The sequence below is a fragment of the Nannobrachium achirus genome (assembly GCF_963921795.1).
Source record: "Nannobrachium achirus genome assembly, chromosome: 8".
In the NCBI taxonomy this organism is placed as follows: Eukaryota; Metazoa; Chordata; class Actinopteri; order Myctophiformes; family Myctophidae; genus Nannobrachium; species Nannobrachium achirus.
In genome coordinates, this window is record NC_137817.1 from 40,928,264 (window position 1) to 40,953,349 (window position 25,086).

The 25,086-nt window shown below is 42.9% G+C and overlaps 1 protein-coding gene across 11 annotated transcripts in view; it reads left to right on the plus strand.

Moving 5' to 3' along the window:
- The window catches only part of phldb1b (pleckstrin homology-like domain, family B, member 1b), a 60,329-nt gene that overhangs the window by 27,591 nt on the left and 7,652 nt on the right, over positions 1 to 25,086 (plus strand). For 4 of the 11 annotated variants that reach the window (XM_080730959.1, XM_080730962.1, XM_080730960.1 and 1 more), the window contains 13 exons: positions 2,199 to 2,327; positions 9,931 to 10,086; positions 10,764 to 10,874; positions 11,712 to 11,801; positions 14,389 to 14,478; positions 15,715 to 15,882; positions 16,537 to 16,680; positions 18,279 to 18,386; positions 19,391 to 19,493; positions 21,993 to 22,359; positions 22,609 to 22,699; positions 22,957 to 23,103; positions 24,539 to 24,758. In XM_080730959.1, the coding sequence (XP_080587085.1) occupies positions 2,199 to 2,327; positions 9,931 to 10,086; positions 10,764 to 10,874; positions 11,712 to 11,801; positions 14,389 to 14,478; positions 15,715 to 15,882; positions 16,537 to 16,680; positions 18,279 to 18,386; positions 19,391 to 19,493; positions 21,993 to 22,359; positions 22,609 to 22,699; positions 22,957 to 23,103; positions 24,539 to 24,758 (1,924 nt within the window). The remainder of the gene's footprint in view (positions 1 to 2,198; positions 2,328 to 9,930; positions 10,087 to 10,763; positions 10,875 to 11,711; positions 11,802 to 14,388; positions 14,479 to 15,714; positions 15,883 to 16,536; positions 16,681 to 18,278; positions 18,387 to 19,390; positions 19,494 to 21,992; positions 22,360 to 22,608; positions 22,700 to 22,956; positions 23,104 to 24,538; positions 24,759 to 25,086) is intronic. The other 7 variants (XM_080730965.1, XM_080730966.1, XM_080730967.1 and 4 more) reach the window with 7 other exon arrangements.

The following is a 25,086-nucleotide window of genomic DNA, read 5'->3' on the forward strand; positions in this document are numbered from 1 at the left end:
CGAAGAGATTTGGTTTAGAGGGGGGAAAAGGAAGGGTTCAAGGGTAGCCAAGGGGGACCCCTGGTCAATGAAGAATATGGGGTTCAAGTGGTTATTTGTGTTTGGTATGAGATATGGATCTGTCCTGCACAGAATCTGTCACTCAGAAGCATGAGTTACATGCGAGGACATTGTTCTGTTTGTAGTGCGGTGCAGCGTAAAATGAAAAGATTTGTAAGATTAGGAGGCACACGGTCATGCAAACGGAACATGTATTTACACACAACATACCTTTTTATAGGACGCTTAGACTACAGCAGAACAGTAGATAAACCAGAGAGGTTCTCCTTAATGTTCATGCCAAGGATCGCCGCTTTAATTTGGTATAAAACGATCTGTCTGTGCTGTAGGTGGAAAAAAGAGGATAAATGCTGAAGAAGGCACACTGATGAGTCTTTTGTGGTAAAACCTCCAGCCTGCTCTGTGCAGCCCAGGGGGTTCTTCCTGTACTTACCTGCCTCAACCACAGTTAAACGGCAGCAGAGAGATGGAGAGAGAGAGAGAGAGAGAGAAGAAAAGAGAGCAGCTTGAGGCACAATACCCATTTTCACCTTCTTGTGTAGCAATTAGTCATCTAGCCACTCTGCAATTTAGATTCCTGTGTCTCTAAATTGTACTGAATCCTGTGATGCCAGCAGCTCCCCCACTCCCCCTTCCAAATGACACATTTTCTGATATCCACTGAACAAGTTCAGACCTGCGGGTGTCTGAGAGGAAAGTAACCACTCCCCTCTCTTAAAAAAAGCACAAAGATCTAAGCTTCACTTGATGTATCTGTGTCAATCTCAAAGAAGTCAAAAAATGCAATGTACCGTGGTTGAGACCCAGTCTGACCACAGATGGCCCGGGGGGGATCCCTTATTCCTGTGCCCCCCCCCCCCCCCCCATTGAATGTCTCTCTTTCAACCATTCTATTGTCCGCCTCAAAAAAGAAAACCCAAAGGTGTATGATCTGAACATTAAAAGCTCAAAAGAAAACTCTCTCTCTGCACAGAAGAAGACACATCTCTGAAAATACAGGATGCACTAGCGTCAATGGACAGTGAAACAAAACAAACAAAGACCACAGAAAACTCAAATGGAAAAAAAAAAAAAAACTGCTGGACAGTTCAGGACTGCATTTTCCCTGAAAGATTGTTGCTTTAATGGAGATAAACTACGGAGGTTTGGTGTTATTGATCGTTTCCTGACCTGGCGGCCAGAGCAGCGCTCAGGGGACGTACTGTAGCGCCTCTCCACTGTCACTACAATACAGTAGAAACATATCGTCACTGTCGGGCGGAAACCTTGTATAGTTTCAAATTTGTACGTTTTTTCGAAACTAAAGCCCTACTTCATACAAGAGTGTTGCACAAAAGTAGTGAAAATAGCAGTGTGCTTGTAGATCGGCTATTTTCACTATAATAAAAAAGGAATGGTTTTGGACATACAAGGTTTCCACCCAACAGTGACGATAAGCTACTGTGTTTCACATTGTCTGCTTTACTGCAGTAAACATTGTGATTTGTGACAAGTGAGTTTGTAATTGTCTCAGATGTAAGCCCACAAAGGGCAAATAGAAAAAAATATGCTCTAGTAAAAGATTATACAAATGTATCTAAAATGTCCTTGAATTGATTCTTTAAAACCTGTGTACTGATTGTATTAAGGACCATAGGCTTAATTTTAAGGATATGAACGACTTTGAATGCTGTCATGCCTGCGTAAACCGAAGGTTCTGTCAATGTAAACCAAAACCAAATAATATCGCTTATTCTCAAAGAACAAGGCAAGGAGTTTATGCTGATCTAAAGCAGGCACGGTAAAACAACTAAAGTTAAAAAATCTCATGTTTAACCTCCGTCAAGTGACCGTTTTAACTCTCAAGTTGTTATTCTATGGTTCCTACTTCCTACTAGAATACAGATTGAGTTCCTCTGTCACTATTTGGGTTCCGCTGACCTTGGAAATTGCTGTTGTGACCTCTTTAACATCTGCACGGTGTGACCTTTTCTTTTTTAGCAGCGTGAAGTTTCTTTTTCGGGGGTGGTGCGTGTGCGTTTGCTTCTCTCTACCTCTCCTCCATCCATCCTATGTATGTTTGTGTGTGCGTGTGCGTGTGTGTGTGTGTGTGTGTGTGTGTTTTATGTGTGCTGTGCTGTGTTGTGTTGTGTTTCTAGGAGAGCGCTAATGTCGAGGCCGAACGCCAGGCCCTGCAGAGCCTGCGGGAGGGTTACGCCGAACTGAAGAACCAGCTTCACAACTGTCCCGAGTCACTGCGGGAACAGTTGCAGGATCAGCTCAAAAGGGTGGGTCCATTGGACAACAGCTCTACAGGGTTCCCACGGTCATGAAATTCCTGGAAATATTTTGAAATTAGAAAAATATTTTTCCAGTGCTGGAAAAGTTTTGGAATTGATCAAGGGTCCTGGAAGGTCCTGGAAAATTGTCTTTGGTTATTGATTTTGTTAATACCTCTGAAATGACAAATTAAACATTGGCCAAATTGTCAAATATTAGAGGCAGAAATTGTGAAAATAGCCGATCTACATGCTATTTTCTCAATAGAAACGCGTTATACAAAATTCCTCAACTCTTAGTGCTCGTCAGGGTGCCGGGTCCCCATTTAAAATATGATTATTTCTGGGGTCACAGCCTGAAAAGTTTGAGAACCACTGGCATACACTACCTGTCTTTGGGCATAGGAGTAAGCGACTTGTTATTGAGCTGGATTATTGTTATATAGTCATGGAAATTGGGTTAAATATTCTGGAAAAGTTTTGGAAATGAACTGGTAAAAATGTGTGGGAACCCTGGCTCTACACCCTTGTGTAGTGCAGGGTTTCCCAAAGTGGGTGCTTTGGCACCCTAGGGTGATGTGATGCACAGTCCAGGGGTGCCTCAGAATACTTTGATAATATTTGGAATGCATCAACATCACTTCGGTTTAACCTCTTTAGACCCTCTATGCTTAGTAAAACAGACCTGATTTGCGCTGTACTTAATGAGTTCTTTTTCCATCCACCTCAGCTCTCTTCACCAAAAACAGCAGATCTAGAAGCTCACAACGTGTCACGTTGTGACTCATTGTGAGCTTGTGCAGTAGATCGGCTATTTGTGGTGAACCTTCATCCTATTATAGGGATCCTTGGGTTCACGTGGTTAAACGTCAAGTATAAAAGTTATTTTCCATCTTTTCTAATGGAAACAGATAATTCGCTGTGACATATCGTATCTCAGATGGAAACATGCATATTTACCTAACGTAATATGACATAAGATTCAAAGAATTTACAGTGTAATTCAGGGGTGCCGTGGATGAAAAGGTTATTGATACAGTGATGCCCTGAGTCAAAAAAGTTTGAAAACCACTCGTGTAGTGACAGTCCCCTCCATCCCTTGGCCCAAACACACACACACACACACACACACACACACACACACACACACACACACACACACGCACACACTCTAATAATCAGGATTCACCCCCCACCACCACAACACTTTGACGACGGCTCGCCAGATTGCCACACGTATCATATCCTGTGGTTCAGCCCGCCATTTTAGATGCCAAGCTGTAGTTTCTTTCAGCCTGTAGCAGCTAAGCCTCAGACACCCCCAACCCCCAGCCATTAAGTGGGGGGGGTGGGGGGGGGGGGGGGGGGGAATTCCAGCAGCGAGTGCAGTCAAGGTATTTGTAAAACAATCCCGGGCATTGTCGGCTTTAAAAACTGAAGCACATACTGTAGCTGGCAGAGACAAGGCTCCAAAAAACAAACAATGATGAATTCCAGAACTCTTGATATTTAGCATTCATTGAGATCTCCAGTTCATGGGTCCTTTCACGCTGATGGTGTTTTTCTCATGGGATTCATTTGCCTGAAACTTTTGAACTGTTGTTTATGTCAAGAGTTCATTCGCGCAGAATGTGATTATTCTGCGTTAAAACGGTGCATTTCTTTATTCGGAACAGCACAAATAATGTTGTGATCAACCTGTCTGAATAAGCCTCCGGCTATGTGAATGCATTTTGACGCAAAATACTCTCTATCAACGTTTGTTAGAAATCGTTTCACTGTGGCCCTGTAGTGTACTATACAGTACACACACACGCACACACACACCTCCCAGACTCGGTAATACCACAAGCTGCTGGAAGGTGTCCATTCTCCCCCACCACACCTATGTGCTACTGAACCCACTGAGTTGTAGAGGTGAACATAGCTTCAGGTGGCAACACTGCTCTGTGGTTCATGGACTGGCTCATGTGATCTGAATGTACAGTATCACGTTGCACTTGCATGCCCTCCTTCCTGTGTTTGCGGTGGGTGCTTGTCATGTATGTCATGCCTGCTCATGGCGTGCGGCCCATGATTTATGCATGCATGCATAATTTGTAATCGCTCACTAATCAATTAACACAGACGCTAACGAGCTCCAATCTCTTTTCTGCCCTCCCTTCCATCCTGTGACATTTCTTATGTCGAGTGAGTTGTGTTTTTTTGCCTTTGCCTTTTTTTTTGCCTGGTTTAGAGGTCTCTTCTATCTTTTTTTTTTTTTTTTTACAATTCATGGTCTGAAATGATGCATATTTTTATGGTCTGACTGAAATTATGCATATTCTTTCCTCTGTATTTCAGTCTTGTTTATTTATCAACTGTACCTCCAAGCTGCATGAGAGCTGTTCTATAATCTGTCAGAAAAGTACAGTACAGTTTCAGCATCTCACCCAGGCCAGTGTCAACTCCTAGCGGGTCATCTTGAATCCTGGTCAAAAGTATTATTATTATTATTATTTTTCAAAAGCCCATAAATGTACAACCTTAGTAGCTGGTAACCTGGTCCTCTATAACTGATGTTACAACGTCACACGTCCTTGCTGGTTGTTACAATGATGATGGGAATCCTACAGTCTCGTGTGCAAATAGAAAGCAGATGTGTGCTGTTTTTATTTATGTTTACAACACTGTCATTAGAATTACATTGAGTTGCGTTAGGAATACATTTCATGAGGATTTCATGTTTAGCAAAACCAGATGTGGTTCAAAGGGAGAAACTATGAAATTAAATTAAAGGAACACTTCACCATTTCAGCAAGCCTACCTCCATATACTGGTATCCACTAATGCTCAACTCTAGGATGCTACCATGTTATGCCTCCTTGTGTCTCAGAGATGAGCTATGGATATTGTAGCATGACAATTTACTCATCAGTGATGTTATTGGCATCCTGATGTCTAAAACCAGTGATATGATGTCCTGCAAATCCCATTATAGTCTCTTTAGCGGTCGCTACAGTCCTTTTCTTCATCCCACACAGATCTACAGTAATGTTGTGTACCTCAGCTGTAGTAGCAGCAGGATGTTTCACAGCAGTCTGCCTATTAGTCTAGGACCTGGGTAAGATATGTATGCGCTTAACTTAGGAGAGAATTTCTCAACTGTTCTAGACTAATATGACCCCTGGGAACAACGTAAGAACTTTGCGAAATTCTCTATCCGGGGCGAAATACCCGAAAATGACCACGCCCTTTTAAAAATGACCACAACTTCCAACATGGCTTTATCTTCTAATCCGTTGGAGCTACACATTTTCTGAAGTGCTCAACATGTTCAGAATACCAATGTTTAGGGGGACATATAAGTGTGTAACATTTATAATTTCGATATTTTATGACAAAACAACTAAGAAACGCTAAAAACGGTCAACTTCTTATTGTCCAGGGCCTTAGGGACATTTTTTTGCACTAATCAGTGTAAAACCATAAAACCTGTCCCAGATGTAACCCAGAGCATGCTCTAATGATTTAGGAAGGGTGCCCAGCGACTCTTCAGTGTCATCATTGTGGCCAAATCCAATATGGCCGCCATCTCAAAACAGTTTTGGCTCTAACTATTGAACCAGAAGAGCTACAAATGCAAACTTGGTGTCTATTTCATGTTTTTTGACCATTAGAAACATGTTGGAATGCTTGTCTTTATGTTTGGGTGTATCTCAACATATTTCAAAGATGACGTGTATCTGAAAATGTATTTTACTGTACCTTACTTAATCTTTGCCACCTTTTACTGTAGCAAACATTGTGTCTATTATATGCTACTTGAGCATTGGAAACACAAGGGTAGAGCACTAGAGCACTCTAATTAGCTTAGTAAGATGCCTCAGGACCTCACCCTAAAGGGCGAGGTCGCGCCATGTCTTGGCCATCTGGCCACTGATGTATATCGACCAGTTACCCATATATGGAGACCCGTGGTACCCGTATATGGAGATCCATGTACTTTATATGGAGATATGCTGTGAGAGCCCAAACATGCTTACTCAGTTATTTGTTATGTGAAAGTCCTATGATGTCTATGACATCAGACATCATACCCTTTTATGCCCATAGATGGAGATCCCTGTCTGTAGAACCAGCCACACAGATATGGGCTGTCTTGACCATCTGTCTTGGCTATATATGGATTCCGTTAGTGTGGTATGTGGCCGATGTGGCCTCCATATATTGTATGGGCATGGGCTTGGGTATGAGCATTCCCATATGAAGTCCTGTGAAGTCCTTATTATGTTGCCTGGTTAATAAACCAGACTGCACTCAACACCACCCCCTGACGGTAGTGAAGTGTGTGATAGAGGCTGGCACCATTATGGGCTTAATATTGATGACATCAGGGAACTCCATATATGTGCATAAAAGGGACTCTGTTTGTGTGACATCACAGTGAAGCCAGGGCGTGACATCAGAGCGACAAAGCCATTCTGTTAGAGTGGTTCCCCTGACATCACAGTGATGTCAGAGAATTATGTCAGAGCGGCAAACCCATAGGCCGTAAAAAAGTGTACACGTCCAGACGTCCACGCATCCAGATGGATGGAGTCAGCATGTGATGTTTCACATACTACACTGCGGCCTTCATGACATCATCGTGATACATTATTACATGTATCATTATGTAACATAAAGTTTCATCCAGATTGAGTGTAGAGTTCTAGGAGTGAGTTAAAACTGGAGAAAACAAACAACTATGTATCTTAGATGCTTCTTCTCCTTTCGTGTATCATCGTCCGGTTGGCAACATTTTAGAAAGTAACAAGAAATGTTAAGATTTCTTGTTACTTAGGGGAGGCCATGGGGCTGGCTGTCGTCTTCTCCCCTTTGCTGACGTCAGCCTAGGCAGGGTTTGAACTACTCACCTATGCACTAACCACTACACCAACGTCGCACCTTAGATGCAATTTTATTGAAACAATATAAGAGTAGACACAGCCAGTACAATATTGTGTAACAATGTTCAGCAAAAATGTTGTATATAAACGCCATTATCTTTGAAATATGCAAATTGGTTCGGACCCAACCAATCATAAAGATAAGCATTCCAACATGTTTAAAATGTCCAGAAAACATGAAATAGACACCAAGTTTGCATTTTGTAGCTCATCTGGTTCAATAGTTATAGCCAAAACTGTTTTGAGATGGCAGCCATATTGGATTTGGCCACAATGATTGATGACCCTGAAGAGTCGCTGGGCACCCTTCCTAAATCATTAGAGCATGCTCTGGGTTACATCTGGGACAGGTTTGATTCTTTTACACTGATTAATGCAAAAAATGTCCCTAAGGCCCTGGACAATAAGAAGTTGCCTGTTTTTAGCGTTTCTTAGTTGTTTTGTCATACAATATCGAAATTAGAAATGTTACACACGTATATGTCCCCCTTAACATTGGTATTCTGAACATTTTGAGCACTTCAGAAAATGTGTAGCTCCAACGGTTTAGAAGATAAAGCCATGTTGGAAGTTGTGGTCATTTTTAAAAGGGCGTGGTCATTCTGGGGTATTTCGCCCCGGATAGAGAATTTCGCAAAGTTCTGACGTTGTTCCCAGGGGTCATATTAGTCTAGAACAGTTGAGAAATTCTCTCCTAAGTTAAGCGCATACATATCTTACCCAGGTCCTCTACTATATAGCTGATTGCTGAATGCAGATGTGGAAAGTAACTAGTGCTAGGGGTGTAACGATACATTTTAACAGCGATACGATATGCATCACGATACATGGTTAACGATATGATAAATGGACGAAATTGGTTCATTCATGGCGATACGATTTGATTCAATGATTTAAAATCGATATAGTAACTATTTGGTAAAGGAATTCAATCTGTGTAAAACGTGTAAAAAAATCTATTATTATCGAAGTAAACGCTGTGATTATCTAGCAAATACATGGACATTATATTTCAACAGATATGGACAAACCCACCTTGACATGAACACAGAGATTACACACATTTATTGATAGACCAAGAGTAGCTATATGGAATGGAAAGGTAATTAGACCCCTCTTTTTCATTTTCCCTCTTAAAATTGCTAAATACAAGGCACAAATACTTAGCTATCAATTATTTGCATTGAAAAACTTTTTTTTTAAACTATACAGAAACGATACAAAGCCAAAACGGTACGATATATGCTTTTGCAAACAATATAGTAGATCATTGCAAATTAAAATCGACATTTCGCTTAGTTACTATATCGTTACACCCCTTGTAACTATGTACATTTACAATTTTGAGGTATTTTTGGAGCTGTGTGAAGCACAGGCTCCCTATACGTGGCTGTGTGGGTCTGTGTGTGTGTGTGTGTGTGTGTGTGTGTGTGTGTCTGTCTGTATGTAGCCTGAACTTCCTAAACTTCGGCACGCCACTAGTCCCACAGTTTTGCCACCACACACTCGCGCCATATGTCAAATCGACCGGCTTACTCGGGAATCGTGGGCTATTACTTTTCTAAGAGAAAGGTTCTATAGTTTAATTGATATTAATTTATTAGTGAATTAATTTTCCCCATTGACTTATAATGGGAATTGCAAAAACTCACATTCAATTATTTGTCTCTCGCAAACCATAGGGGCTAGAGTTTCAAGACTTGGAGAGGAGGTTCATAATGATTTCAAGGATTAAATAAAAAATACTTGTGTCATTTGGCCGCATGGTGGCGCCATAACACCCCACTTTACGTTTTGGCCTGTAACTCTTGAACCGTAGGTCGGAAAATTAAAAATATTTTTTCCCTGGATTCCTTGGGTCATGACGCATCTCCCCATATAGGCCACGCCCATTTGCGCCATGATAGATTTTCCGCCATCTTGAATTTTCTCCAAAACACACTTTTTGCTCCTTTTCCTACATATTTTCTTCAAATGTCACAAAAATCGGTACACATGATCCACACACACACACACACACACACACACACACACACACACACACACACACACACACACACACACACAGCTCCACTTCACACGGGTGTGATTTTTTACTTTAGTGGAGTATTTCCAATTTTCATTACTTTTACTTCTACATCCCAGAGGCAAATATTGTACTTTTACTCCACTATAATTATTTGAAAACATAAGTTACTAGTTACTTAGATTTGGATTATTATTACAATAGATATATCAACCACTTCAGCCCTACCGTATATACATTTCGGGCATTTGAAAATAGCCGATCGACAAGCTCACAATGCGTCGAGCTGTTCTGCTCTTTTCAAAAGATTTTAATACATTTGAAAACTTGTGAAATGGGACATTACTTGTGGTATTTTTAAGTACATTTTGATACCAATACTTGAATTTGGACTTTTACCTGAAACAGAGTATATCTACATCACAGTATTGATACTGAATGTTCTTGGATGCCTGCTGCAGTCCCAGACCGGGGCTAACATTCACCGATCCTACCGGGAATCAAAACTCCCCCCTTTTATTTGAAAGACCGGCAGGGTATTTGTGTTGCTCTTGTTGGTCTGCGTTTCCCAGGGTGGTATGAAAAAAAAAAAAAAAATCTACCACGAGGGTTTGTGTGTTGTTTTAACGGTGTGTGTCTGGGCGGGCTGTGTTAGGACGGCGAGGCGCTGGAGGCGGGCACCAAGCAGTTTGAAGACCTGGAGTTCCAGCAGCTGGAGAGAGAGAGCAGCCTGGAGGAGGAGAGAGAGAACATCAGCCAGCAGCTCCTCCAGGAGAGAGCCGAGTACCATGAGAGCATGGCCAAGAGGAAGGTACGTCTGACTGAGCTCTTCACACCACTGTGGATTTCCTCAAATAAAACTATGACGAAGAATGTTCGTCGGCTAGCTTTTTTCACTGACGAAAATGGCATAAAAACAAAATAAAAACAACTAATATGTTAGACTAGTGGAGAAGAGATCCATTAGAACTAAAAGACAAGACATGTTATGTTTGGTCTCTATACTTCCTCTGTCTCTATACTTCCTCAGTCGGCGATTGTGATGGAGGAGAAAGGAACTGGTTGGAATAACGTGTTCCTTCCATGCATTAAGTCCTACCGGGGGAAACTCCCCCCTGTCAGGTGATAAGAAGCGGCCTGCTCACTCCTCATGCATTGAAGGAAGCATGAGCTCAGTTCGGGGCTCTCCCCTGGTTGGCAGAGGGAGAGTAGAGCCCAGGATTACAGCTTAGGCAGTTGACACAGGGTGAAAAAAGGGTTATAAAAGTTTTAAGAGGCGAAATCAAACCTGAAGATGGGCCTTTTACTATAATGATAATCTAAGTAACTGTTGACCTGAGCCTTACTGAACTTTATTATCATATCTCTTATTTTGTTCTCTTCATATGTATTCTCTTTTTTTCTCCAGGGTGTGTAAATGTTTAAAACGTAACTGCAGGTGTTCCAAACTGTGCACTGTAACCCCGTGCGCCGTGTGTGTTTCCACAGGACAAGGTGTCTGCCCTGGAGAGCCAGGCCAACCAGCTGGGTCTGCAGGCCTCTCAGGAGTGTGAGAGACTCGGCAAGGACAGGAGCGTCACCCTGCAGATGCTGCAGAAGGTACGGAAGCATTTCCCTGTACACCGCCATGCTCACTGTAGAACAAGACCAGACTTCAAAGTGGAAGCTGTCAAATGTGTGTGGGAGAGAGGTTGACAGCCTGGTTGAAGGATGACATTGTGGAAAACAGAAAAATAGACTCTGCACATTGGATCGTGTTCAATATTCAGTATTCAGGATTCAAGAGGATTTGTTTGTCACTCTACTCGTACAGGTACAAGCAGGGAAATGTTGGTGTGGCATCCTGTAGCCTGTGCTGACAACAGCAATACAATATAACAAGTTAATAATAGTGATACTACCAGATGTCCCATGGATGTTTATTACATTACCACTGAATGTTGCGTTTCAGCCGTCTAGCCCAGTGTTTCTCAAACCTTTACATTTCAAGGTCTCCCCTTAACTCTGACAGTGTACAAATGGAAACAAATGGACCCTAACGGATCCATTTATACACTGTCAGAGTTACAGACTTGTATGGGTCAATGTAGCCCCCACAAAGGAGCCCCCAAAGTTCCTGGAATCCCCTTTAGAACCACTGGTCTAGCTCTTCCTCAGACAAAGACACATGCAAAAACACACCTTCAAATACTAGGCCAGCTAGTTCACCTGACCAACTTTGTTGGTGTGAATGATGTTGCCACATTATCTGCATTAAAATTCATTGGAGGTTGAAGATGCCATTATACAGAATATATTGAATATATTGAAAGCCCAGACCAGGTATTTTCACCTGGAAGCAATCACTAAATAGCGTAACCGTTGACCTTCAAAGGTTTCTTGTATTCATCATGATCAGGTGAACCATGGAGCTCTGTGTGTGTGTGTGTGTTGCAGGAGAAGGAGAGGCTTTCAGCCCTGGAGAAGAAATACCTCAGCCTGACGGGTGGGAAGAGCTTTCCTAAGAACTCCACCACCATGAAGGAGGTGAGATGACTCTCTCTCTCTCACGCACGCACGCACGCACACTCATGCACACACACACACACACACACACACACACACACACACACACACACACACACACACACACACACACACACACAGAAGCACACTTTGAATTATACGCTAAGGAGGCTTTGAACATGCCAGAGCTCTGTGTTGGTTTTTTTATGCGAGTTCGTCACGCTGCTAACCTGACTTCATGTGATAATCCAGAATAGAGTGTGCGAGCATAACAGCTGCTGTTGACTTCCTCGCTCACATTTACACTGGTTCTTATGGGGGGAGGGGTGGTGAAAGGTCGCGGATTATGGCGGTCGCGCGCGTTTGACACGGGCAATAAATCTGGTCTCCTGACCTGTCGAAACAGGAAGTGCGCCTGCGTGTCAACGACGCTGACCTCCGGGTGGACGTGCGCTCCTCCCAGCATTCCTTCTGCCGGGCCTCCTCCTCCTACTTACTCCCCTCTCCTTCCTGTCAGCCGTACCCTGGCAGTCCCTCCGAGGTACGCTAACCCCACTGACGCTCACCACATGACGGACCCACCGCTGCTGTCTGTCTGTCTGGGTGTGTCTGTAACCTCCGTCCCGTTCACTCTAGGGCATTCACGAATAGTGATTTTTAGTATTCGAATTATTCGACCTCATGTATTCGAATAGTCAAATATTGGACAGGACTGGCCAAACCGTCAAATATTAAGTAAGCAAGAGGCGAGGCGTTGCGAGGCGTTGTGAGCATGTAGATCAGCTATTTTCACAATATTTATCTGCGGAAGCGAGTCACATTAAATGTAATACCTACAATTCCAAGTGCTTGTCAGGGTGGGGGTCCCCAGTTATTGTGGGGGTCACAGCCTAAAAAAAGCTTGAGAAGCCCTGGTATAGAGCATTAACAAATTCATCCACCAGGGGCATCGACAACTCATTCTTATGACTTCCTATCTCGCCAAGCTTTATAAACTATATATTTTTTAAAGAGAAAAAAAAAAGAAAAAAAAGGTGAATATTCGACTTCGGTGAACAACGTCGAATAGTGACTTTGATATTCGAATATTCGAATAGTTGGTGAATGCCCTAGTTCACTCTGTGGTGCTGAACCCCCACCTGTGCCCCCTGCTCCTCACTGTATCGGATGCTTTAAGCAGAGCTGTGAAACTCAGCGGTTCTTTACCATTTTAATTCCAAGGACCCCCCATAACATCTGAGAGTGTATTAAAGGACCACTTCACCTCTGGGACAGCATCATATGACCAGTTGTTGCATGCTGAAATACTGAAATATCTAAAAACACAGATTGAACACAAAAAATAACTCAGGATTGTGTTGATCGTGTCCCAAACAACAATAAAATAAGATCTGGTTGTCCCAGAGGTGAAGTGATCCTTTAATGGAACCAAATTGGCCTCCATTTACACGCTCGGGGCCCTATTTTCACCCGGTACTCTTGCCCCTTCTCCCTAAACTATTTTGAAAAACATTTTTCAAGACGGGGTGCTGTGATTTTTTCCCCTCCCCCCAACACATGATCATCAGTTATTATGATTATACTAGGAGGACGATTTTTTTTCTTCAAAAAGGTTAGGTTAAAATGATGTTTTTCTTTGGCCTTACCCACCAGTTAATTAAGTATACCTGGTTTTCTTAGCACCAACCACCTGAAGTTAGCCACCCCCACAGTCGTATGATAATAAGGGGAAGGGATAATCTTAGTGTTTTACTAAAGCAGTGTATTGTGATTGGGCCTTTTGACTCAGTCTTCCAGCTTTCAGGAAAAAACTAAAATACACAGGGAAGACATTATTGTTTATTACAACCACACCCAGGGGTCATGTAAGTAATGTTAACTCCATAGACACATACAAAACTGAAAAAGTACAAAACTATGGCACCACCTCTTTAAATAGTTCAAATAGCCAATCTAGATGTTGATAGTAGTAGATGTAGATCGACTATTTGAAGTATTTTAAAATGTTTTTCCAAATAGTAAAAAAAAGGCAAAGAAACGTAGGGGTCCCCCACCGTGTTGATTGCTTGAACCCTGCACTGTGTGGAGGCTTTGCATGCGATAAATTGGCTGTAGGGCGGAAACCTTGTATCTCCTTTTTTCAACTTTCACATGTTTTCCCAGTAAATTAATGCCCAACTTTTGTGTCGCACAAAAGTAGCGAAAATTGCAGAGCGCAGATAAAGAAACACAAGTTTTTTCAGAAAACCATTAGGATTTAGAAGACATATTTAGGTATTTTTCAGATCTTAACGGATTAAAGTGAAAGTGGCTTAGTGTGTTTTGGGGTTTTATAAATATTTAAAGTATTAACAGCTTGTGACTAAATAATTACCACATTGGATCCATTGGAACACATGTTCTAATGGTAACCTAATTGGACATTTACAGGTTGACGCCCAACAGCAACGATATCCTAATGAAAGTGGATCAAAGTGCGGATCACTATTATCAAGTCTGAACATATTGTGAGAGGCTGTTGGCGTGTTGCTGTAGGTCCTTTAGAGTGTTGTCCTGACGTTGTGCTGTGTTATGTCGTTGTTGTTGTTGTTGTACGGACGCGCTTCAGGAGTACCTGAAGCTAACAGATGTCTATAAGATGTATGGCGGCAGTTACCATGACAACAGCAACCCCGCCTCGCATGCCGGGCCGCGCGAGGTACCATCGCTCTGTCTGTCTCTCTGTCTGTCTGTCTCTGTTCTCTCACTGTTTAATTCGTACCTCTTTGCTGTCTGTTCTTGCTCTCTGCCTCTATCTCTCTCTCTGTTTCTACATCAGTGGTTCTCAAACTTTTTCATGTTACGGACCCCCAAATCAATATGAATTTGGCCACAGACCCCCAACCGAAAGTGTTTTGTTAACATATTTCAAAAATAATCGAAATCTATCACAAAGAGACAATCCACAAGCTCACAATTCGTTACGATGGGACGAGTTGTGGATAGCTTGTAGACCGGCTATTTGTAGAGTTGAATTTGTTAAACTGATTTGGATATTAACACATTTTGCTGGGTACTAGCCCCTTAAGGACCCCTGGGGGTCCCGGGACCCCACTTTGAGAACCACTGCTCTCCATCTCTCCATTTTCATGTCACATTGCTCCCTCTTCTGGTTGGCTGCTTAGCTGGAAATGTAGCGTTTGCTTACTGCATACTATTAGCTTTTCTCACTCCTCACTATGACCTGTTGCTACAAGCAGCTTTACTCTGCCCTCTGAACAAAGAAGGCAATTGAAGGGCAACTTCACACACAGTACTTTTAAGCCTGACTCCTATCATTCTGTTGTGAGGAGGGTGTGAGAATCTGCAAAACGTATTGACACATCACATAAGCTGATAGAGCCGTTGACGCAGTTCTCCAGACACAGAATGTGTTAGGAAGGTTTATGTTTGAATTTTCAAAACGCCCACCTTGCAATTAGGTGCTGCGATCGAGATTTTTCACTTTAGATCCGATACGGATATGTCAGCATCGATACAGATACTGATCCGATACAGCACTTTTTTATATATATATTTATAGATGAAATATGATATATATATAAAGATAATAAAATAAAAACACATATTTATGATTGGTCATTTTCGCTGCAGTCCGATCCGATCTAAGTTTTTTTGGCTGATATCGAGGCGATATCCGATCTGAAGATCGGATCACAGGCTGCATCCCTACTCGCAATAAAAATAACAATAGGTTTCAGGCTAGAAGTCACGAAAGTTTGCCTTTATTTTGGACGGTACATTTGGATAGTGGATGTATGAGCAGATTGTTTGAGGTGAGCTTAATGTCCGACGTCTTGGAGCGTGCTTCACACCATGGACGTGATGTGTCTGTCTCACTGTCTCCATGTCTCTTTCTGCTGCTGTGTGTGTGTGTGTGTGCGTGTGCTAACAGGACTATGTGACTGTTGGCCAGTTAAGTCAGATGTACGGGATGCCCAAGGTGGAGTCATCCCCCACCTCTCCGCTGCGTCAGCCCGCGCACGCCGCAACGCCGGAGTCGTCTCCTGCCTTCCCCCGCATCTCCTCTCCGCACGGCTCCTCTCTCTCTCTTTCTATGGAGGTGTGTGTGCTCCTCCTCTTGTTCCCTCCTCCTGTCCACCTCCCTCCTGTCGTAACACCTGACGCCTGGTTCATGCACTCTTTGGCTTAACATGTGTGAACCGTGGCCCTCAGTGCTTTGCTTTGCTCTTGTGCATCTCGTTGCTGTTACTGGTGGTGGTGCTGTGCAAACCAGGACGCACCAGAATAGAGAGCTCTTGTGTGTTGGCATCTTTTTGTATCCAGAAGTTGAAAATCCACATACACCAAGTCCATTATTTTCAGTGAACACAGTATTTATTTTCAAACGTGTGGAACTGAAATGATGGACAGTGATGAACTTTGTGTAAAGGGCTCTTTGGGAGCGCCCCACCCCCTTTGATTTCATCATTTTGTTTGATTGGAAGCAAATGATTCATGTTGATTCTTTTTGATGTACTGTACATGAGGCCTCAAGAGCAGACAAAGTTGAGTAAACGTAGCTTCCACAAAAGCTATACTAATACAACCATCTCTTCCTTTTTTTAATGCTTACTAATCTTTCTTCTGTTCTCTTTTCTTTCCCTTTCTATTCCATCCTTTTTCCTCTTCCTTTCGTCTTTCTTCTTGTACTCTTTGCACCGCCCTGCTCTGCCCTGCTCTGCCCTGGCCTGCCGTGCTGGGTGCTGTCCCTCAGTACCAGACAGAGGGCAGTAGGCCTCTCCTCTCCAGGGTAGATTTAGAGCACTGGTACCAGGAGGTGATGTCTGCTGGGGAGGCCAGTCTGCTCGGTCCCTCTCCTCCCCTCCCAGCTAAGTGTCTGTCAGGTCGCAGGCTGCAGGTAGAGAGGCCCCTTCTTTTCCTTTTCCTGCTGCCGTACTGTTCTTGTTGCCTCTGTACTGAAACCAGCACCCAGGCAACAGCTTGGGTGTGTGGGTGTGTGTGGGTGTGTGTGTGTGTGTGTGTGTGTGTGTGTGTGTGTGTGTGTGTGTGTGTGTGTGTGGTGTGTGGTGTGTGTGCGCGCGTGTGCGCGCGTGCGTGTGTGTGTGTGTGTGTGTGTGTGTGCGTGCGTGTACAGTATGTGTTGTAAAGGAAAGAGTATAATGATCTCAGGTCTGTAATTAGACCTGTGAGTACCTGATTAAAGAGCTGCCCAATGAAAGGGGACTGTCCCAGGTGTGTGTGCACGTGCACGCATGTGTGTACGTGCGGCGTGCGCGCATGCTAAATTACTGCCTATCCATTGTGATACTTTGTTATTCATTCCTTAAGGAAGGCAGACTGTTGTTACTGCCCTTCCTCTCTTGTCCTACTGAAATGATTTGTATTCATAATACATAATATGTTTAATAGAGAATGCTATCTCTGCTTTTAACTTCTAGTCCATATTAGAGCCAGACTAATACATGTTGGCTGATATTATGTGCAATGTTTGTGTCAACATGTCATATTTTCTTTTGTTGCACCTGCTGCCTAACTTGTGTACAGTATCTCAACTGAAGGCAGTCCACAAGGATCAGTTGTTCAGTCTTGTTGAAGTCATAATCCATGCAAGACAATGTGTAATATTGATAAAATATATATCGTCACTGTCAGGCAGAAAACTTGTATCTCTAACTTTCAAATTTGTACTTCTTTTCACCAAGTAAAGCCCTGCTTCATCATACAAGGCTGTCGCACAAAAGTAGTGAAAACAGCCGATCTACAAGCACACAACGCCTCGCGGTGCGAGGCGTTGTGTGCTTGTAGATCTGCTATTTTCACTAGTTTAGTTCATTTTTAAAATGATAAATACAAAACTAACGTTCTTGGACATACAAGGTTTCCACCCGACAACGACGATATATATGTATGCCACAGTTAGTTCTGACCCTACTATTTGATTGCCTGAGATGCATTCTGAGTGCAAGCACATATCTCCCAATAACATAGAATCAGTTTGCTACTGGGCAAACATTAATTATGACTTTGTTGTAAGGACAATGACCGTGACCATGACATTGATGAGTTGACCAGCCTTCACCTAAACAATGAAAAGCTTGACATTATTTTTTATATTGTTTTAAAACATTGTCCTAACCAGGTATATTGTTCTGAAACACTGTTCTAACCAGGTACATTGTTCTAAAACATGTTCCCAACCATATTCCCAGGCCAGTGCATACTAACGGACATTTCAGTCAATACACATGATTTCATGAACATATGCCGGATTTAGCTTCAAGCTCTTTTCCATCCGTGGTCCCACATACAATTACAAAATTGTTCGAAAACCTTATCCTAACATTATCCTAAATTGGCACATTGTTCTCAAACACTGTTCTAACCAGATATCTTGCCAGGTCCCTGCTCTATGTGTACACATTTTACAGCCATTGGCCATTGTCTGCAATGTTATATATTCTATTGTTAACATAAACGTTCCTTTCACTGTGTCAGGTGTTTCGCTCTAAGCTGGACAGCGATGCTGGACAGTCGGTTCATCGGCCTAAAGCCTCCCCCATACAGCATGGAGCAGCGACACTGGGGCGGAACACATCCTCCAAGGTTCATACACTTCCAAATATACACATTTCTACAAAGTCACATGTTGTGGGGAATGGAAATTGGGGTGCAATAGGGGTGTAATGACTGAACGAATAATAAATGGAACGATCAACAAAAGATTTCTCCAATTACAATACATTACAAGAGGTGTCTAAAGCACACAGGGCTAGATATTTGGGGATGTTAATATATGTATTTGGGACGAAAAGAAACAATGGCAAACATCTGCAGATGTGTCCCTCCCACTCTCTATAAAGTTTTCCCCCCAGTTTTGTTTGAATGGATGCAAATTATTCATGATATTAATTTACATGCTTTGATTCTTTTTGATGTACGTGAGGCTTCAGAGCAGGCAAAGCTGCAGCAGTTTTGTTCATAGGACAGTTTTTTCATAGAACAAAACGTCATAAACTATATGGAAATCAGCTTACGTTCCCACTCTGGCTGCGGCAGACAAGTTATGGAAATTAACACGGTAGGGAGTTGGGAGATTTTGCAGAGTGGGGAGTTGGGAGATTTGCAGAGTGCAATTACCCCAGCATTCAAGACCAGTGCCTAGTCCCACAGGACGGCAGCATGGAAATTTACCAGTGAATTAGTGGGTTTACATGCCAGTGGGAAAGGGCCTATACAGTATGCTATGAACATATAATATCTACTGCTTACATCTGTTTCACCAAAATGTGACTGTTTGTCTTTGTTGCATATTATAAAATGAATAGTTGTAAGTAGGGGAGCGATTTCAAGATGTAGGTTGTGGTTCAGATTACTTGCTATGAGTATTTCGCGTCATTTTCTACCCTTTTCCCTTATTGTATTTAATAATAATTGTATGGTCTTCAATAAATTGGTTACACAGCATAAACAGAAACAGATTATTGACATATCAATGAATTATGAAGAATCATTGTAGTACTCTGCTTCAGAACCTCAGCGAGGAGTGAGTCAGAACAAATCCAAAGCTAGGTCTGACCTTGATGAGCTGTTGCTGGGTTCCTTTGCAGAGCACCCTGCTTGGATCCAACAGCACCGGCAGCCTGCCCAGGAACCTGGCGGCCACCCTCCAGGACATCGAGAACAAACGACAGCTGGCATTCCAGCAGAAAGGTAACGGCACCCTCCTTTAGCATAGCCTCTCTACTGCCATCTGTGTGACATCAGGCCCGCGTTGTACAGAGGATCCGGGCCCTGAGTCCTGGGGCTGCTGTCCATTTTGAAAGAAATCGGCGAGAGAAACCAGGTTTTCTCCCAGACAGTGTGTTTCAGCTCAGTTGTGAGGCAGTCACTTGTTCCACACAGTTCAGAAGCGAGTTAACACAGTTCGGTCCTTCGACTTCTCATTTAAAAAAGAAAAGGCGCGTTTGTGTCATGTCTATCTGTATGTGTGTGTCTGTCTTTGGATCTGTCCCTTCCTTGACGTGTGTGCGGCGCTGCAGAGTCCCCCAGCCGTCCCAGTGTGAAGGAAAGCCCTGCAGGTAGACCAGCGGACCCGCAGCGTGCCTGGGAGTGGGACTCGTTCTGTTTTCATCTATTATTTAGCGTGTCTGTCTGTCACTGCCTCATCTCGCCCGACACTCGCTCTATTTCTCCCTCTCTTTTAAAACGCTGTCCATTACTGGCTTGTCACTCGTTCTTCTTGCTGTGTGATTTCTGTTCATCTTTTCTTCTTTGATTGAAACGTTTTGTTCCATCGGTCTTTTTTTCTCCCCCCCTATGAATGTTCTGACCTGTGGGAGGATGACTATTGCATGTTCTCCAGTCTGTGCACTCCTATACTCCCTGGAGCTACTGTATCTGATCTGAGGCCTCGTCACCTCTTCTAAGAGGTTCCTGTCCACCTTCCTTGTGCGTAGCAGCATGGAGTTGACGATGAGAGACATTGCAGAGAGAAGGGATTCTTGCTCTTTGGGACGCTCAGTCGATGGGGTCATGTTCATGTTGTTGGTGATGGGACTCAGGCTCGTGGCACTGAGTGAACACATACTGTACTTGTATGTGTGGTGCATGAGTTATGTTTCCTGCCTGGTGCTAGCGCCGATTGTTGGACGTCCTGTCCTTTTGGTGGCTCTGTTGGTTGGAATGCCTACGATGACCTGTGGCCAGCATGTGGTTTTGTATGGAGAGATGTTTATGGGAGCAGATTTACAGTTGTCCCCAAATAGCTCCAGGTGTCGCTGTTGTTCTTTTTGTATTTTCATTTCTTCGTCCGAATGCGGGCAAACATCTTGAGAGGAGATCTGGACGGCATAAATCATTTATAACATTAAGACCTGAAAAATACCCTAAAATGTCTTCTAAATCCTAATGGTTTTCTGAAAAACGTATCTGTGGTGCTCAAACTTTGTAGTGTCAAGGACCCCTAGAATCATATGTATTTGACTGCGTACCCCCATCTCAAAATATTTAGTTCCAGGGACGCCCCCAGAAGCAAAGAAAAGAATTTAAAAGAATATATATTTAAAGATTTGCACAAATGTTCATGTTTTTTTTTTCAAAAATAGCAGATCTACAAGCTCATAGCGCAGCCAAAGTATAAAAAATACTGGTGCCTTCCCGGTCTTAATGGAATAAAAGAATAGGTTCCGATTCACTGACTTAGACGTTTACAAAACGGACACACGTTAAGAAATTGACTTGGGTTTTATTTCGTTGTCAAAATGCATGCAAATCCCAAATAATGCCTGCGTACAAACGTTTCATGTGTTTCTTAACCTTGAACTTTATATTTCCCTGTGCAACATTCCGCCAGCGCTGTAATGAACTGCTGCTTTTGCTCAGCTGTGGATAAACAATTATTCAAATGGAGTAACATTTAAATTACACAGTATAGAGCTTGCTCCTCTGAGCTGATATTTTCTGAAAGGCGGCGTGAAGCTGATCTCCAGGGAATCACAGAAATATCACTGAATTAGAAACTTGAAGCTAATCCTGCTTGACATTTTGAATTAAAATGCGTATTTGTTAGTAGTGGTGCAACAGTTAATCGAGCTAATTGATTATTTTATTTGCGTTTGAATCATCAAGTGTTTAATCAGACTAATTAATTTAGACTATTACAAAAAAAGATTAGAAATGTTTTACGTTGATTCGTTGATGTATAAAAATAAAAAATAAATAAACATGTGTTTCTCGATTAATCAAAAAAGGATTCGATAGGCCCTCTGTCCGGGCACCTATAGGCTCCAAAGTAGCCTGACTGTGCGGGATCGAGTCCCGATCCTTTGCTGCATGTCACTCCCCATCTCTCCATCCCCATTTCCTGTCAACCTATTATCCCATCAACAAAAGGCATAAAAAAGGCCAAAAATAAATCGTATTCCATAAAAGAAATAAGTGATAGTTTGCAGCCCCATTCTGTACTGTAAATTGCGTACTTCATGGGAGGAAGTTGGTGTCAGGACCTGGTTTGGTTCCATTTCTGTCCGTATAACACCTTTCTGCCCAGATCTCCTTTCGACATTGTCCACGCTCTGCTCCGATGAAGAGACGATCATCTGTATAAAAGCAACAGCAGCACCTGGACCCTGAGGGTCTCAAATCATCCAAACATCACTGACCCCTCCTCTTACCCCCCTCTCTCTCTCTCTCTTCCTCTCCGACCCCCAGGTCAGCAGGTCATAGACGAGCAGCGCCGGCGCTTGGCCGAGCTGAAGCAGAGAGCCGCAGTGGAGGCTCACTGCCAGTGGGAGGCACTCCGAGGCTCGCAGACCCACCTCGTCGCTTCCGCCGCCGCCGCCGCCTCCTCTTCCTCCTCGTCCTCCTCCCCCCCGTACCCGGGAAGCGTGACCTACAGCCCCGCGCTGAGCCACGCCGGCCACAGCTCTCCCATGGTGCACCACTCCATCCTACACCACCAGCCTCCGTCAGGGGGGGAGCAGCCCTACGACACACTGAGCCTGGAGAGCTCTGACAGCATGGATACCAGCATTTCCACCGGCAATAACTCCGCCTGCTCGCCTGACAACATGTCCAGGTGAGGAACAACAGCTCTGCATACTGTTTGAGCCCTGCTGCAGTGACACCGTAATGGTCAAAATAGGACTAGCAATAATGTGTGGATTTATCTTCCATCTTCACTGTAATATTTTTGGCCATATCTGGTCCATTTTTTAAACTTGACAAATGTTTCTTGCACTGAATTTCCCTCATAATATGGGGTCGTGGTATAAAAAAGGCTGAGAACCCCTGTATTAACATATTCCATTTGATCCTTGTCCCACAGTGCCAGTGGAATGGATGCTTTAAAAATTGAGGAGATGGAGAAGATGTTGAGGGAAGCTCATATGGAGAAGGCCAGACTTATAGAATCACGGGTAAGAAAGAACTTAAAGAAATATTTGACCCGACACTCATTGTCTCATGATTATTTTATCAATTACAAATTGACGTGAACATTTGTATTTCTTTTGAATACTTAGCTAAATCAATTAGTATGATTAACCACTTAAACCCTATTTTATACTTAGTTGTAAAAAATAGCAAAAAATAACTAAACTCACAACTTGCAGATTATTTCTGAAAGCTTTCACACTTCACAGATAATAGTGGATAAATGAATGTATTCCTCCAGGAGCGAGAGAGCCATGCCCGCCGTCAGATGCTGGAGGAGGAGCGGCGGAGGAGGGAGGACGCCGAGAGGAGGCTGCATGACGAGACCTCACACAGGCTGCAGCTGGTGGAGAGGGAGGTGAAGATGAGAGCCAAGAACTTCGCCCAGGTACACGCACGCGAGGGAAACAGAACGTGGCATTCTCGTCAGGGGCATCAGGGTCTGGCAATGGCCAACCCCTAGTGTTCACATTTAACCTTAACCCTCTAGAGCCCACTGTTGTAATATTACAATGTTTGTATTTCATCCAAAAAAAGGTTTAAATCATTTTATTTTAGCTCCCCCTACCACCTAAACATCACCATTGGATTCTATTGTTTAGTATTACAATGCCATTGGCCCCAATATTTGCATATAAGAGGCTGACATTCACACCCGTCACACCCACTGACATTCGAGAGTTTTGATGATCATTAGAATGTCTAGAACATGTACATATATTATTATTGTAAAAAATATCCCCCATATGTAAATTAGAGCATGATTTATGATTTATGGCTATAAAACCTTACAAAAACATAAAAAATAAAAAAAAACATAACATTTTCCTCTGATTAAGACTCCTACAACACCATCTGATTTTTTTCATTTTTTTATTTCAAGTATTTCTATTTTTGGGCCTAAATGTAATTATTAGTCTGATTTCATTGCGATTTGGGAATGTCATTATACAGTAGGCAAGAATGACAGTGATGTGCCAATTTTAGGACCTTTTTAATACCTAAAAAAAGTTACAAACTATACAATAAGAACTGGTCATACATTGTCAAATTATATAAGAAAGAGGCAATAATTGTGAAAATAGCCCTTTCTACAAGCTTGAGGCATTGTGAGCTTGTAGATCTGCTATTTTCACTATTTATCTGAAACCGAGTCAAACTAAATGTAATGCCTCAATTCCTACATTCTAACTGCTTGTCAGGGGAGTTCCAGGGGGTCCCCAGCTAAACGATAGTTAGGAACCAAATGGACCCTTATTGATCTGTAAGGGCTCGAACACACTGTACGATTTTGCGTGGTCGGCGAGTCATCAGATCATTAGAGTATTTCACACTGCACGAGTGACTTTCTTGAAATCGGCTCGTTGTGGTTTTCAAATCGGCTCAAAATCGGCTCAAAAGGTCAGGCAGTGTGTTCGAGCCTTAACTCAGAGACACCCATACCTCAGAGAGTGTACAATGGAACCAAATGGACCCATTTGTACACTCAGAGTTAATATATCATTGATTTTACGATAAAAACTAGAGATACAAAACTCAGAGATAGAAATGCCATTAAATGGCGGTCCGTAGCCTAATGCATGTCAAACTGGGGGTTCCCTGAAATTAAAATGCTTTAGCCGTACAAATCTTCTCTTATGGGGGTCCCTGGCATATCTTTTCAAATGGGGGGTCCGTGGGCTAATATGTGTCAATTTGGGGGTCCTCCTTAACATGAAAAAGTTTGAGAACAACTGGTATAAGTAGTACTGTAAGTGTCAGTTGTGAGTTACAAAGTTGATCTTAATGACGGCTAACTTTTCTCCCTTGGCGGCGCTTCCCAGGCTCGTCCCATGACGCGCTACCTTCCCATCCGCAAGGAGGAGTTTGACCTTCGCTCCCACGTGGAGTCGTCAGGTCACAGCGTGGACACCTGCTACCACATCATCCTCACAGAGAAGATGTGTAAAGGGTACCTGGTGAAGATGGGAGGGAAGATCAAGTCCTGGAAGAAACGCTGGTTTGTCTTCGATCGCCTCAAGCGGACCTTTTCCTACTACGTTGGTGAGTTTTATTAACCACTCCAAGCTGCACTCTGCAACTTTTTGTATCCTTCTCGAGTTTCAGAGCCGAGTCTCCCGTGCAGTGGTGGAAAAGATTACTCGCATTTCTTTCTTAAAGAGGTGGTGCCATGATTTTTCCCCCCTCTAAAACATGATTATCAGGTATTATGATTATACTAGGAGGAAGATTTTTTCCAAAAAAGTGTACAGAAAGAGTTAAAATTATGTTTATGTGGCCACACCCACCAGTTCATTGGTATGCGTGGTTGTCATGGTGGGTGGTGACCCAGCTGAAGTTAGCCACACCCACGTATGTTGGGTGAATGGTA